The sequence below is a fragment of the Grammomys surdaster genome, unplaced genomic scaffold (genome assembly GCF_004785775.1).
Source record: "Grammomys surdaster isolate TR1022 unplaced genomic scaffold, NIH_TR_1.0 233, whole genome shotgun sequence".
Taxonomy (NCBI): Eukaryota; Metazoa; Chordata; class Mammalia; order Rodentia; family Muridae; genus Grammomys; species Grammomys surdaster.
Genome location: NW_021604678.1, coordinates 3,709,719 through 3,724,350, shown reverse-complemented (window position 1 = coordinate 3,724,350; position 14,632 = coordinate 3,709,719). Strand labels below are relative to the sequence as shown.

General features: G+C 43.6%; 1 protein-coding gene and 1 pseudogene across 1 annotated transcript in view; both read left to right on the top strand.

The window, feature by feature from the left end:
* The window catches only part of Gpat3 (glycerol-3-phosphate acyltransferase 3), a 53,115-nt gene that overhangs the window by 24,733 nt on the left and 13,750 nt on the right, over positions 1-14,632 (top strand). Inside the window, exons 4-6 of the mRNA XM_028773683.1 lie at positions 11,930-12,200; positions 12,900-12,974; positions 13,518-13,607. Coding sequence (XP_028629516.1) covers positions 11,930-12,200; positions 12,900-12,974; positions 13,518-13,607 — 436 coding nt within the window. The remainder of the gene's footprint in view (positions 1-11,929; positions 12,201-12,899; positions 12,975-13,517; positions 13,608-14,632) is intronic.
* Positions 7,116-7,567, top strand: LOC114626307 (annotated as a pseudogene).

Here is a 14,632-nt window from a genome sequence, read left to right as displayed (position 1 = left end):
TCTGTGTTAAGGAGTCAGTGTCAGAGCAGGCTGTGCCCAGAGACGGTAGGGCACCTGAGGTGTGCTTCTGTGTTAAGAGAAATACTCTTGAGCTCAGGGACAAAGTGCCCAATGACTTGAAGCCTAAAGAGAATTCTTTGCTTGTGTTACAGTGGGAAGAAGCCAGTGATGTGTGGATGGTCTGGTGAAGGGTGAATCTCAGGCAGGGTCCTTTCTGTTTGTCTGTGTGGTAATCTCAGAGCAGTGGGAGAGGATCACTCACTTTCCTAGGTCAGATGCAGAGTTCCCCAGCATGTCTCCCACAAAGTTCTGTTTGCTCCAGAACTTAGATTAGCTAATGGGGAATATTGACTGTCTGGACAATTCCATTTTCAAAAGGCAGATCCTCTAGGAACAGAGCAAGTACACCCCCAACATCTGTAATTCCTCAGAGATAGTGGTGACCAATATCAAAAGGAGAGAGGAGGGTGTACAGCCTCAGGGTGAGGTGATTGTTCCTGAGCTCTTGGTACCTGCAGCCTGGACCTGCTTGCTTCACCTGGGAAATGAGGCGGCACTGCAGCATCAGGATGCTGGGGTAACCGTGACACCCTCTGGCCCTTTCATATGTCAGTCTATTGAACAACATACTATGTGGTGATGACATCATAGAGGAACAGGACTATGGCCTTTATAAACAGTTAACTAACTTTGGTGGCAGTGCAATGTGTAGTCAATGACACTATTTTTCAAGTCATAGCAATGACGGTACCCCTATTACAGCCAGTGACGCCGTCTTGTTTGGAGGAGCACACTGAAGGTAGGGCCTTGCATAAGCTGCACACCTGTACCACTGAGGTACAGTTTCAATTTTCTCTTGGATTGCAGAATTGTGGAAAGAGAGAGAGGAGAGATAAGATGTGAAGACTAGGTGGAGAAGACACGTTCTCGTTACTGGCTTGAATACATAAAATAATCCAAGTTATGGATTATGGTGGTACGTGCCTTTCATCCCAGTAACTGGGAGGCGGAGGCAGGCAGACCTCTGTGAGTTAAAGCTTTTGCAAGACATCACAACATACATCCCCCAATGGACTGTGGCGTGACTTCAGTTACATTGGCACCTATTAGTGTTTCATTTCCGGCCCTTCCTCTTTCTGACTCTCCAGTGACGTTGGCACATATCTGCTTGACTGAGTTAACATCCTCATTTCTGCTGACTCATGTGTTCTCATCAGCTCGTGTGCTTGAGCCCATGCATCCAAATCAGTGTGTGCTAGAAATCTTGCTTACGCTGCCCCAGCCCACAGAATCTCTCAGTGTCAGGGTGTGGTGCTGGCAGGCTTTCAAATCATACATTGTCCAGCTTTCTCTGCAATGAACACACACCCATTACCTCCTTTAGTCAAGCTCAATGTAAGTTTTGAAATTTTGAAATCATATTTCGATTGATATGACTTTTTTTTTAAAAAAGGATTTATTTATTTTTTGTATATGAGTACACTGTCGCTGTCTTCAGACATACCAGAAGAGGGCATTGGATCAAATTACAGATGGTTGTGAGCCACCATTTGGTTGCTGAGAATTGAACTCAGGACCTCTGGAAGAGCAGTCAGTGCTCTTAACCACTGAGCCATCAGTCTAGTCCCTGACTTTTTTTTTAGACAGGGGCTATAGTGCTGGCTGGCTAGTAATTCCCTGTGTAGACTATACTGGCCTTGGATTCATAGAGATCCACCTGCCTCTGCCTCCTGACTTGGTATTTTTGTTGTTGTTCTTGCTTATGTTATTGGTTAAGACCACATCCCATAATAATGGAGTGGGTGGTTTCTAACCCCAAAGCAAACACAGATTTGGTGTTCTGTTGGTGTGATAACTCTTACTGAGGGAAAGGATATCAGGTAGGAGCCACCAAGCAAAGGCAGGAGAGGAGGAGCCCAGGGAATGGTAGACGCTCAGGAAGTGACCTAATTTGGCTGGTGCAGGATGTGGGCGTGAGTTGGAGTAAGAGTTTGAAGTTGGGTATTTGGGTTTATGTTGTTTCCTGGATGGATTTGACTTGATGCCAGGCTCAGCATCAGTTCTTCAGATGTGCTGATCTCATGACTGACAGGGTTACAGAAGCAGGATTAGACGGGAGATGGTGGGGCTGGAGCCATTCCAGAAGGGGCTTGAATTTGGGCAATGAGAAGCCTTGGGCAAGAAGGCAGCACTGCAGATAGACCTTTGGGAGCACAACAGAGAAAGCTGAAGTGGGGGAGTCCCCCTCCCTCTTCCCTTCCTCATTTCTTCCCTCTTCCCCTCTTCCCCTCCTCCCTTCCTCCTTCCCTCCCTTCTTCCCTTCCTCCTCTCTTCCTTCCTCCCATGTTCCCTCCCATCTTCCCTCCTCCCCTCCTCCCTCCCTCCTCCTCTCTTGTTTTTTCCCCTCCTCCCCCTCCTTCCTTCCTCCTGCCCTCTCCCTCATTTTTCACGTCTCCCTCCCCTTGGAAACGGCACCTTTCACCTTCTTCCTGCAGCTAGACAAGTACTCAGTTACTGGAAAGAATGCACACAGGCTCTAGGAACGAGCAAAGTGAAGCTCAGCCAGGAAAGGATGGAAACAGGAGACAAACAGGCTGTGCACTTTCTCTTCCACTCTTTCTTCTGCCCATGGGTTTTCTTTTGTGTATGTTTTTTTCCTCTCAAGAATAATAGCTGCCTATCAACTTGCCTAGAAGTGAAGATACTGAGGGTTTTTGGTTTTTTTTTTTTTTTTTTTTTTAAATCTGAAGCAGGCTATTGTTAATGGCTTTTACAGCTCACATAGAGATCAGGCACTCACAGTTAAGATTTAAGATTTGGTTAACTCGGAAGTTTTGCCTTCACAGCACTCTTCCCAGCCCGTGTCTAGTGTGTGCTCTCTCCAGTCATTCAGCCTGTGCTCCAGCCTGTGCCCTGTGTATGTTCTCCATCCTGTCCCGCAGCCTGGTTACAGGCTTCTTTTTATTGTACGAAGCAGTTTTTAAAAAAACATTTTTTTGTGGTATATTCCTTTACACAAACACTGATAGTTTATTTGTGGTTCTATTGACTGACATTTGTAGTTTTTTAAACCGTTAGGAACGGAGCTGCTGAGAAGATTGTTGTACAGAAATTCTGGCAAATCTTTTGGTTGTAGGACAAGCAACCAACTGTTCAGCTTTATTAGAAACTGCCAATGGTATTCTGCAATGTTTGCACAGACTCACTAGAACTTACCAAGAATTTGGTACATGTGTTTCATATGACTTTTTTCCCAGGATTTCCTTGTGGAAGTATTTGTTTTGATTTGAGACAGGGCCTCAATCTTTCTGCCCGAGCCTCCAGAATGTGGAGATTTTAGGTGTCAGATACCCACTGTAAACTATTTTTAAAACTCAGATTAAGGGCTCAGCAGATAAGAACACTGCTCTTTCAGAAGTCCTGAGTTCAATTCCCAGCAACTACATGGTGGCTCACAACCATCTGTGACTGGGCCTGATGACCTCTTCTGGTGTGTCTGAAGACAGCTACAGTATATTCATATAAACTGAATAAATAAATAAATAAATAAATAAATCTTTAAAAAACTCAAATTGCTTGTAAATTAAGCATATAAACGACATAGGAAGTTGAAAATTCACACATAAGTAATAGTGTGTCCTGGGCTGGAGAGATGGCTCAGCAGTTCGGGGAGTACTTAACTGCTTGGTCAGAGGACAGAGTTCAGTTCCTAGCACCCACATCAGTCAGCTCACAACTGTGACCTCAGCTTTAGGGGTCTGGGCATCTTCTTTTGGCCTCCACAGTTACCTACATTCTCATGGTCTAATGTGCACAGAACACTGGGTTCAGTTCCCAGCACTGCATAAACTGGCGAGGGTGGCTCATGTCTGTGATCTCTGGTGTGAGGCTGGAGGTAGGAGGATCTGGAGGAGGTCGTCCTTAGCTACATAAATAGAGACTTCATTCAAGGTCAGCCTGGGATATGAGATGCTCTCTCAAACAAAAAATCAAATAACCACAATCAGAGCACTAATTCCATTATGACATGTAACTAAATTTATAACATTAAAACATTTTTTTTTTTAAAAAAGGTATTTGGGAAAGAGTGAAGTGATTACTAGAAACTTCAAGAGTCACTGTGAGGCGAGCAGAGCCGGGTACCTAACTAACCAAACCCTAACAGAAATGGTACTTGACTGGTGGCCCAGAGGATGCTTCGGGTGTGGTGAGGCTGGAGGCTAGCCTTGCTGTGTTACTGCTAAATCATTGTGGAAAGGGATGGGGAAAGGTGAACTGGGCCTGCTGTTCACCTGCGTAGCTGTACTATGAGTCACACACCAATGTCCACGACAGTTGACATTGAGGAGAGTAAGATCAACATGTCTCCAGAGCTTAGTGGCTGGATATCGATTGAGCTGCTCCCTCAGGTTAAGTATTTCTGGTCTTTGATCCCAGCGGGACCTCATCTCCTTCTCCATCTCTAACATACAGCTGTGCATTGTAATTGTTTTCTCTCAGTCTGTTTAAACTCAGGCTGGGCATATCTGTGGGTCAGAAGAAAGCTAGGTTTTTGTAGGAAGGGACCCTTACTCAGACCAAGAAAAGGGCTTTGGAATTTATAGTTGGTTGGGGGTTGGTAAACTCCTCCTCTGCCCCACTTGCTCAATAACTGGGGGTGAAATAGAAGGACAGCCTATGTAGGAAAGACTCTGAAATTACAAATGCTCAATATATTGTATTTCCAAAGGTAATTTAATTACCTTTCATCTAGATCATCGGTTCTCAACTTTCCTAATGCTGCAACCCTTTAATACAGTTCCTTGTGTTGGGGTGATTCCAACTATAACATTATTTTCATTGCTACTTTGTCACTTTAATTTTGCTACTGTTAAGAATTGTAATGTAAGAGCAGGAGAGATGGTTCAGCAGTTAAGAGCACTGACTGCTCTTTCCAGAGATCATGAATTCAATTCCCAGCAACCTCATGGTGGCTCACAACCATCTGTAACGGGATCTGACGCCCTCTTCTGGTGTGACTGAAGAGAGTGACAGTGTACTCACATACATAAAATAAATAAATAAATAAATAAATAAATAAATAAATAAATAAATGTTTGAAAGAAAGTAATTGTAATGTGCTTTCAATGGTCTTAGATGAAGCCTGTTAAAGGGTCACAACTCACAGGCTGAGAAATACTAATCTTAAGAAATGGGACATTACCGTCCCCAGAAGGTTGGAATGCGCCCCCTCCTTCTATTGGAGAGTATACATTCAACAAATCCATACCAGATTTACTTTCAAATATTTCCACAGAAACAATGTTAGGATAGGAGAGTGACTACTTTTAGAATTTTTTCAAGACAGGGTCTCCAGTAACGCAGGCTTGCTTCACCTTGCAGCAGTGAACGCTGTTAAACTCCCGCCCACCTCCGAGTTGCTGGGATTACAGGAGTGTGCCTCCACGTCCACTCTTCAAACAGTTACTTTAAATTATGATTTTAACTTTATGTGTATTCATGCTTTGCCTGCATGCATGTTGATGTACCACTTTACCTGGTACCCAAGGAGGCATGAAGGCAGCATCGATCGTCCCAAGCCTGGAGCTACAGTGTGGGCCACAGAGTGGGTGCTGGGTATTGATGTCGGCCCTGTGGAAGAGCGGCCATGGCCATCTCCCTAGCCCGGTTTCACTTCTCTGTGATGCTCAGGATCAAACCCACAGCTCTTCGAATGCTGGGCAAGCACTGTACTGAGTTGGCTTCTTGATCAACCAGGGTTTCAGTGAGAGAGTGTTTGGAATAATGGACTTCTGACCTTCAAAATGTTGGTAGGTTAAGGGTCTACTTATGTGTTAATTACGATGTCCTCTTTGGGACGGCAGTAGGTCCGATTTTCTTAATTGGTTGCTTAGAAAGTTCCCTTTATAACTGGGGGACAGAACACTAGTGTGATTTATAACTGAGTAGTTATTCCAAAAGTTCACTCAGCTAATTTAGAGTTAATTATGGTTAAGATGGTTTTAGCTTTTGCCTCCATTTGCACGGGCCTTTCACATGTGAGCTTATTTATGTAGCGATGTCTTGTTAAAGGCAGAAGGCCACGGGCAGCTTGTGCAATTAATCTCTTGCTTTAGACACAGAGCTGGCTCTAATTTTCTTCTCACCCAAGCATGGTCTTTGTTGGCTCAGTCTGAACATTTGGTATAAGGACAAAGTTCAAATATTCATGACTTTATTTTCTGAAACTGAGTTGTAAAATTAAAGGAAAAATTTCCGAGAATCAATCTGTGATAACTTAAGGAGTGTGGGATCTGAAATATTAGGGTTAATCTGTTAAAAATAAAGAGTCTCTTTAAAAATTATTATTTTATGTGTATGAGAGTTTTACCTGTGTATATATCCGTGTACCATGTGTATGCCTAGTCCCCTTGGAGGCCAGACGAGTGTCAGATCCCTTGGGCTGGAGTTATATATAGATGCTTGTATGATGCCTGTGGATGCTGGAAATAAAACCTGGCTCTTCTAGTAGAGCAGCCGGTGTACTTAGCCACTGAGCCATCTCTCCACCAACTCCTTAATGATAGTGTAAGAATTAATTTTATGTATGTGTATGAATGGTAAATTTTTGTCTCCAGCTAGGACACTTTTTTAGTGCTAAAAGAAATAATTCCATTTTTCTAACCTCTAATTTGATGTCTGACACATAATTTTTCACTGTAAGTTGATTACATTAGTTTTTTTCTGTCAGAAGTTTATAATTTGGCAAATCGGATGCATAAATTTGACCTGCAATGGTTATCGTATCTCAGGAAGGAAGACATGTGATTTGAGTAGTACTTCCTTTTAGCACTTACTTAACAAATTTATCTTCAGCATTGTGTGTCTATTGATGTTACACCTTAGGTGGTAGCTGCTTGCTCACAATACATCTTTATTTTTGTGACTATTATATATATCCTGTGTGATACTATACGTGTGCTCAACAAATAAAAACAACACCCCTTCGAGAGTTCAAGGCTAGCCTGGTCTACAGAGTAAGTTCCAGGACAGCCAGGGCTACACAGAGAAACCCTGTCTCGAAAAACCAACCAACCGGGAGGCAAGAGCAGAGGCCGAACTCGGGATCTGACAAGATGGCCGGGCTGCCCCACAGGATCATCAAAGGAAACCCAGCGTTTGCTGGCAGAACCTGTTCCTGGCATTAAAGCAGAACCAGATGAGAGCAGCGCTCGTTATTTTCATGTGGTCATTGCTGGCCCCCAGGATTCCCCCTTTGAGGGAGGGACTTTTAAACTTGAACTATTCCTTCCAGAAGAATATCCAATGGCAGCACCTAAAGTACGTTTCATGACCAAAATTTGTCATCCTAATGTAGACAAGTTGGGAAGAATATGTTTAGCTATTTTGAAAGTCCCCAGCACTGCAGATCTGCACAGTTCTGCTATCCATCCAGGCTTTGTTAAGTGCTCCTAATCCAGATGATCCATTAGCAAATGATGTAGCCGAGCAGTGGAAGACCAACGAAGTCCAAACCATAGAGACAGCGAGAGCACAGGCTAGGCTGTATGCCATGAACAATATTTAAGTCGATCAGATCATCAAGTGTACGTCACTTCTCCTGTTGTGCCAAGACTTCTTCCTTTTTTTGTTTGCATTTAATGGACACAGTCTTAGAAACATTTCAGAATAAAAGCCCAGGCATCTTCATCTTTGGTGACTACATGCACATTAGCAAATCTGTCTTGTCCCAATTCACTGTTGTAAAGCATGAGCAGAGGCTAGAAGTTATCATCCGGGTTGCTGAGAGATGTTGAGAAGCAGGACTCTCTGCTTTGACTTCTTCCCCATCATGGTTAAAGTACAAGACACTGTGAATGAAGGTAGTTGTCAGGGTTAGCTGCCAGGGGTATGGGTGTTTTTATTTTATTTTTTAGGGGGAATATAGTTTAATTTTATGGCCTCCTTTCCCCTCCTCCCTCTTAAGGATCTAATTGCAGTGGTTAAATGCAGCTAACCAGTTTTTTAGAATACGCTCTCTAGCCAAGTCTAACTTTAGATGCTGTAGATGGACAAGCTTGATTGTCTGAACCAAAATGGGAACATGAAATAAACATTGCAGCCCTCACTAATAACATTGTGACTTTGCTGTCAAGTGTAGAGTCTCCGTCCCCCACCCCCACCCCGCCCTCAGAAGACAAAGAAAAAAGCTTGTGACCATTTTGTATGGCTTGTCTGGAAACTTCTGTAAATCTTATGTTTCAGTAAAATATTTTTTGTTATTCTAAAAAAAAAAAAACAACCAAACAAACAAAACAAAACAAACAAACAAACAAAAAAAACAACCACCCCGAGAGATGTAGGGAGCTCGTGTGTTTGTAGGGAGCTCGTGTGTTTGTAGGAGCTCGTGGTGTGTTTGTAGGAGCTCGTGTGTTTGTAGGGAGCTCGTGTGTTTGTAGGAGCTCGCGTGTTTGTAGGAGCTCGCGTGTTTGTAGGGAGCTCGTGTGTTTGTAGGAGCTCGTGTGTTTGTAGGAGCTCGTGTGTTTGTAGGGAGCTCATGGTGTGTTTGTAGGAGCTCGCGTGTTTGTAGGAGCTCGCGTGTTTGTAGGGAGCTCGTGGTGTGTTTGTAGGAGCTCGTGGTGTGTTTGTAGGGAGCATGTGTGTTTGTAGGAGCTCGCGTGTTTGTAGGAGCTCGCGTGTTTGTAGGGAGCTCGTGGTGTGTTTGTAGGAGCTCGCGTGTTTGTAGGGTGCTAGAAGATCTGACATGCTAATGCGAGGTAGGAGCTTGGGTTGAATCTGGGATCAGGAAAAAATTGGTTTAAAGGATCTTATTGGGACATTGTGAAAATCTTAATCAGGAAGATAAGGCACCAGGCTTGTGTTAGTATCAAGCTCTCTGATTTTGACACGTTTGTTCTGGTTAAATGTCCTGGAGAAATGTCTGTGGGGAGGTAAACAACCTGTTGCTTACAACTCATTATAGGTGGGCCAGAAAGAGTTATTTTTATACACAGAGCTAGAACAACAAGCAAACGTGGCAGAAGGGAGGTGGTTAGTAAGTCTGGGTGGGGTGGCACATCCACACAGCCTTTTTTATGAATTTTGTGTTTTATAATAGATCTTCTCTGAGTGGAATCCCTGAGTCATGTTCTGGATGTGTGGTTCTCCTCCACAGTGCTGAATTGTTTCCCGGTACAGTCATGCTAATTATTCCTGCTGGTTTGAGCACTAGGTATTAGAGCACTAGGTATTAGCCTTTGGTGGCAGAGTTGACCCCTCTCTGGGTACAGTGAGGCTGAGCATCTTTCAGAGTATTGAGTCAAAGGCTACATTCTTCCTGTTTCTCAGCCCTTTCTCTTACCGAGCTTTGAGTAAGCTCATTTTTCTGCTGATTTTATTTTGTACACCTTAGTATATTCTACAAATTCATTCTTTGTTGATTTTGTGCCATCATGGCTGTCCACATACTTTTGAAAGATGCTTAACTAAAGATATAGGATTGTGTTACATTTCACTGGAGTTGGCAGGGAACAAACTAGGTCCTGTGGCAGAGAAAATATTGCAGATCGGGCATGTGGTCTGGGGTGTTTGGCAGAGCTCTTTCTCCTTTAGCTCAGTTACATAATCAACTCGAAGTTGCGTAGCTCATTTTTGGCCTTTCTGAGAAAGGATATTTTAGGAGGTGTATCTACTGCCTCTGGTGTATTTCATTCAGAGATTTACTGAATAGGCTTGTACTCTCTTCCCCTTGTAGCTGTTTAAGAAATCTGTACATTGCTAAATAATGAAACTGTTACAGTGCCAAGGGTTGGCCAGTACTTGGATAGAGGACTCTGCCTGAGTGGCATCGCTCCAGAGCGCATGGGGCAGGAGGGTGACTTGGTGGGGACACTGCCTTGGTGACTTGGTGGGGACACTGCCTTGGTGACTCAGCAGGGACACTGCCTTGGGCCATCCACTGGCATCAACTAAAAGCAAGAAAGATTTAACCTACCTTTAAAAAAAGATAACTCAATATGAATTCAAGAATTTGCTTTATTGTTCTAATTATTTTGATTAACTTTATTGTTATAATTAAGTTATTAGATAAAACAATTAGGCAGAGCCACATATATTTTCCTCTCTCTTTCCCTCTTTCCCTTCCTTCTTCCCTCCTTTCCTTCCCCTCCCCTCCTCTTCGATTTCAAAGTGTTAGCCCTGTAAGGGAACTAAAAATGTTATATAAAAGACCCCCACCATGGAGCTGGTGACTCTCTTAAACAGCCTGGCTTTCAATTTCAAGTCATTCTTGCTTCTTTTCCTACTGTGTTCAGTCAGAACCCAGAGAATCTGGGACTTAACTTGACTGGGACTATGTAGAAAGGACAGACACATGGACATCTTCCCTGATGGAGGGAAGCTTCTAGGCGGTAACAACAGGGAACCTCAGGGCAATGGTTATCTATACAGTGCAGGAAGGAGTTAGCTAGTCTTGGTCATGGGGCTCTATAGTCAGTCTCAGGTTGCTGTCCTCTGGGAGGGGAAAGTGGTTGCTGGTATTCACACACACTGGCCATCACTTGGGCAGAGAAAGGCTTCGCCATCCTCTGAGCATCACTCCAGGAAGGCTTCGACAGCATCTGCAGGTCTGCAGCATTGGCATCCTTGACATAGCTGTGGCTGTGTCAGCAATACACACACACTAAGGACTTCCTGGGCTCTGCACACTCCCCTCCCCCCCGCCCCCCAGTGCATCCTGCTGTTATTCCTTCAGAAAATCAAAAAGAAAAAGGGGAAAAAGAAAGATCTCAGTCTCCCCATTTCTGGTAAACTTGGCTTTGAAACTTCGATTATTTTCTTTATGGAAAATTATCTCAGTAGAGAAGAAAATCTAACGGCATTGCCCAAAGAGAACCATGTTTTCTTCCTTGTGTTTTTTCCTACATAAATATATTTTATTGCTTTAGATATGTTTAAGCGCTTGTCTTTTTTCCCTTGATACTAGAGTCTCACTAACAGTGGCATTGTACACCATTGTCTGAGTAGAGTGCTACAATGAATGTCTTTCCTACATCTCTTAGGAAACATCCTAAGAGTGGGATTACCAGTCCTCAGCAGAACTCTTTAGGCCTTTCCTGGCGAGTTGCTTTTAAAACCAGCTGCAAGTCATTCCATTTTACATAAGGGAGATATGAGAGTCTTGGTACCATTTCAATCTCTAGACTTTATCACTGACTCAAAAGTATCTATTTAACAAAGTATCGCCGGGCAGTGGTGGTGCACGCTTTTAATCCCAGCACTTGGGAGGCCGAGGCAGGCGGATTTCTGAGTTCGAGAGTTTGAGGCCAGCCTGGTCTACAGAGTGAGTTCCAGGACAGCCAGGGCTACTCAGAGAAACCTTGTCTCGAAAAACAAACAAACAAACAAAAAGTATCTATTAAAGTATCTATTCATTAACACAGTTACTCCTATCAGTCCAGGTGCGCTTTGCTTATTTTTCTGAAACAGCTTGTGATTTTGCTTTGAGACAGGATCTCAAGTAGCTCTGGCTGGCTTGGAATTCACTATATAGACCAGGCTAGCCTCAAGCCCATAGATAGAGAACTGTCTGCCTCTGTTTCTTAAGTGCCTGTATAAAAGGCATGCACGGCCCTACCTGGCTGTATTTTTCTTATTAAGTAACTTTAGGGAGTACCAAGGATTGAACTCAGGGCTTTATACATGCTAGGCCAGCATTCTATCACTGAACACATACCCTAGCCTCTTACTAAGTCATTTTTTGAAGTCACTTGGTAGAGGTTGTCTGAGGAGATGCCATGGCTTCATCTGTTCCCACTGTGACTGCTGCTCTAACACCCCCACATTCCTCACTAAGCTTGTTTTCTGTATTCTGTGCAGTTAACATTGCCCCTTTGGTCAAATGCTCTGTGCTTCTATGGCATTTTCTCATGTCCTGATGCTTTCTTTTAAGGTATTATCCAAAGAGATGAGTCACCCATGGAAAAAGGGCTCTCTGGTCTTCGAGGAAGGGACTTCGAGCTCTCTGATGTGTTTTATTTCTCCAAGAAGGGATTGGAAGCCATTGTGGAGGATGAAGTGACCCAGAGGTTCTCCTCCGAGGAGCTAGTATCATGGAATCTCCTCACAAGAACTAACATCAACTTTCAGTACATCAGTCCGAGGCTCACCATGGTGTGGGTGCTGGGCGTCCTCATACGCTATTGCCTCCTGCTACCTCTGAGGTAAGTCGCCTGCCTGCTTTGATGATGTATTCAGTCTAGAGTTCCTTCTCATCATGCGTTTAATGGCTGCTTAAGAGTACAGTGGAATGGATTCCACCTCTTGCCAGTTAGGAAACACCATCATATCCAGTGTGACCTGCAGCACTGTGTTAACTATCTATACCTTTTACATTGTTTTTTCTTCCAAATGAAGATGTGGATTCAAAACTCTGTATGTGTGTGTACATGTGTGCATGCATGGGGGGGTGGGGAGAGAGAGAGAGAGAGAGAGAGAGAGAGAGAGGGGGGGGGGGGGAGGGAATTGACATTTGGGAAGGAAATACTAGAAGCTTTCATTTGTTTTGTTTATTTGATGTCTTTTTTGAGACAGGCTGTCATGTAGCCCAGGATGGCCTTGAACTTGCTATGTAGCCAGAATGGTCTTGAACACCCAATTCTCTTGCCTTTGCCTCCCAAGTGCTATTTCTCCATGTAATATTTATTAGAACCTGCCATCTTTTTCTCTTCCCCTCAAAATGTATTCTAGAACAATTTATAGAATCGTGTCAGAACGGATGGATTTATTAACGCTTTTCATTGCTGCACCGTACACTGTAATGCTCTACAAGGTGCAGACTCACTGCCTACGAGCCTGCCTTCCATAGGCTAGAGTTCTACTATCCTGAGAATGTTTGCAATAGCTTTTCTTTTCTCTTTCAGGGTTACCCTGGCTTTCATTGGGATCAGCTTGCTGATTATTGGAACTACACTGGTTGGCCAGCTTCCAGACAGCAGGTGACCTGTCCCCTTCTATCCAGCCATAAGTAGGACTGTCTTCTTTCCCTAGCTGTGTCCACAAAACTAGAGTTTGTAGGTTTCTCATTAATTTTTTGGTCTAAAGTGACTTATAAGAATTCTTAATCTTCATAGCCTTTATTTGATTTTTCATCATACTTTGGTTCAAACTGGAAGTTTTTTTTTTTTTCAAAGGAGAAAATGAAGGGATAAAAGAAAGTGGAGTGAGCGACCCAGAGGGAGGGAGAGACCCCCAGCCACTGGCAGTCTGGAAGGCTGAGCCCAAAGAACCTCAGCTGCCCTTGGAGAGGACTTTCTTACAGTACAGCAGAGTGGAAGCTAGTTCCTACTAGAATTTTGTCTAATTCTCCAGGTACACTTTGGGCCTTTAATAGCAAATGAATCTATTGAGCCGTCAAACATCAAACCACAATTCAGTGTAGCAGAACACAGGATGCTGCCATGAAGGGCACACTGAATCTTTTTCTGTGTTTCTTAGGAGTACCGAGAACAAATAATAAAAATGATTTCTTTTTCCTTCAGCCTCAAAAACTGGCTGAGTGAACTGGTGCATCTGACCTGCTGCCGGATCTGTGTTCGGTCCCTGTCTGGCACCATCCATTACCATAACAAGTGAGTGTCTGGTCCATGGCTGCCCTCCTTCAGACAGATCAGCCAGGGGTGACAAGGGCTGGGAGGAGGTGGGGAGGCAGCACACGGGATCTGAGAACTTACTCTGTGTTCACCATTGCCTTTTGAGGTGTCTCAGACATAACAAAGCATTGTGCTTTCAGAAAGAATCTAGAAATTTACACTGAGTAGAGTTCATAGACAGCTGCGCTGAGTGGGGTATGTGGTTCTCTCATTGGTGATTCCTGGCATGTGGGCATTGATATCTTACTGGATCCATGAATAGTAGAAACTCTGAGTCTGGTTGCTAAGGATGGTTCTGTCTCTTTTGAAGACGCTGCTTCGGCAGCCCTGGAGTATGGCAAAGGCTGAAGGCTTGTCCATGCTTAGTCTCCCTGTTTCTAAAATTCTCTACCTGGTTCTTAAGATAAAAATACTTAATTCTATTCTTTTTACCCCAAGCAGAAAATACAAGTAGCTAGGCAAAGTCATCTGCTACATTAAAGTGATTATGATTGCTTTTGAATTATTTTTTTACCTTAATTCAATGTTATAAAGTAACAGTCATCATGATTCTCACTCTTTGAGATGAGAGTGCTGCATGGCCCTGGCTGTCTTGGAGCTCACGAGGTAGTACTTCCAGCTTGTGGGAAGCCTCTTACCCTGGCCTCCTAAGTGCTGAGATTGTAGACTCCAGTCACCCTGCCCGGCAGTACCATAACTGTGAAAGTTAAGCTCTGTCCACCCTGACTGAGTCTTTTTGTCTCATCTATATATGGGAGGGATTTTTTTTGTCATTTGGTTTAACCAGGTGTTTATCAACAAAGGGCTCTTTAAATTTTTTAAATTGGTTGAGTATGATGGCCAATTCAGTAATCTTAGCATCTGGGAGGCCCAGGCAAGAGAATCAGGTATTCAAGGCCAGTCCCAGCTACACAGCCTGTCTGAGGCCAGTCTGGGCTACAAGAGATCCTGTCTCAACAACATAATATCATACTAAGAGCCATCAACATAAATGGAAAGTAATT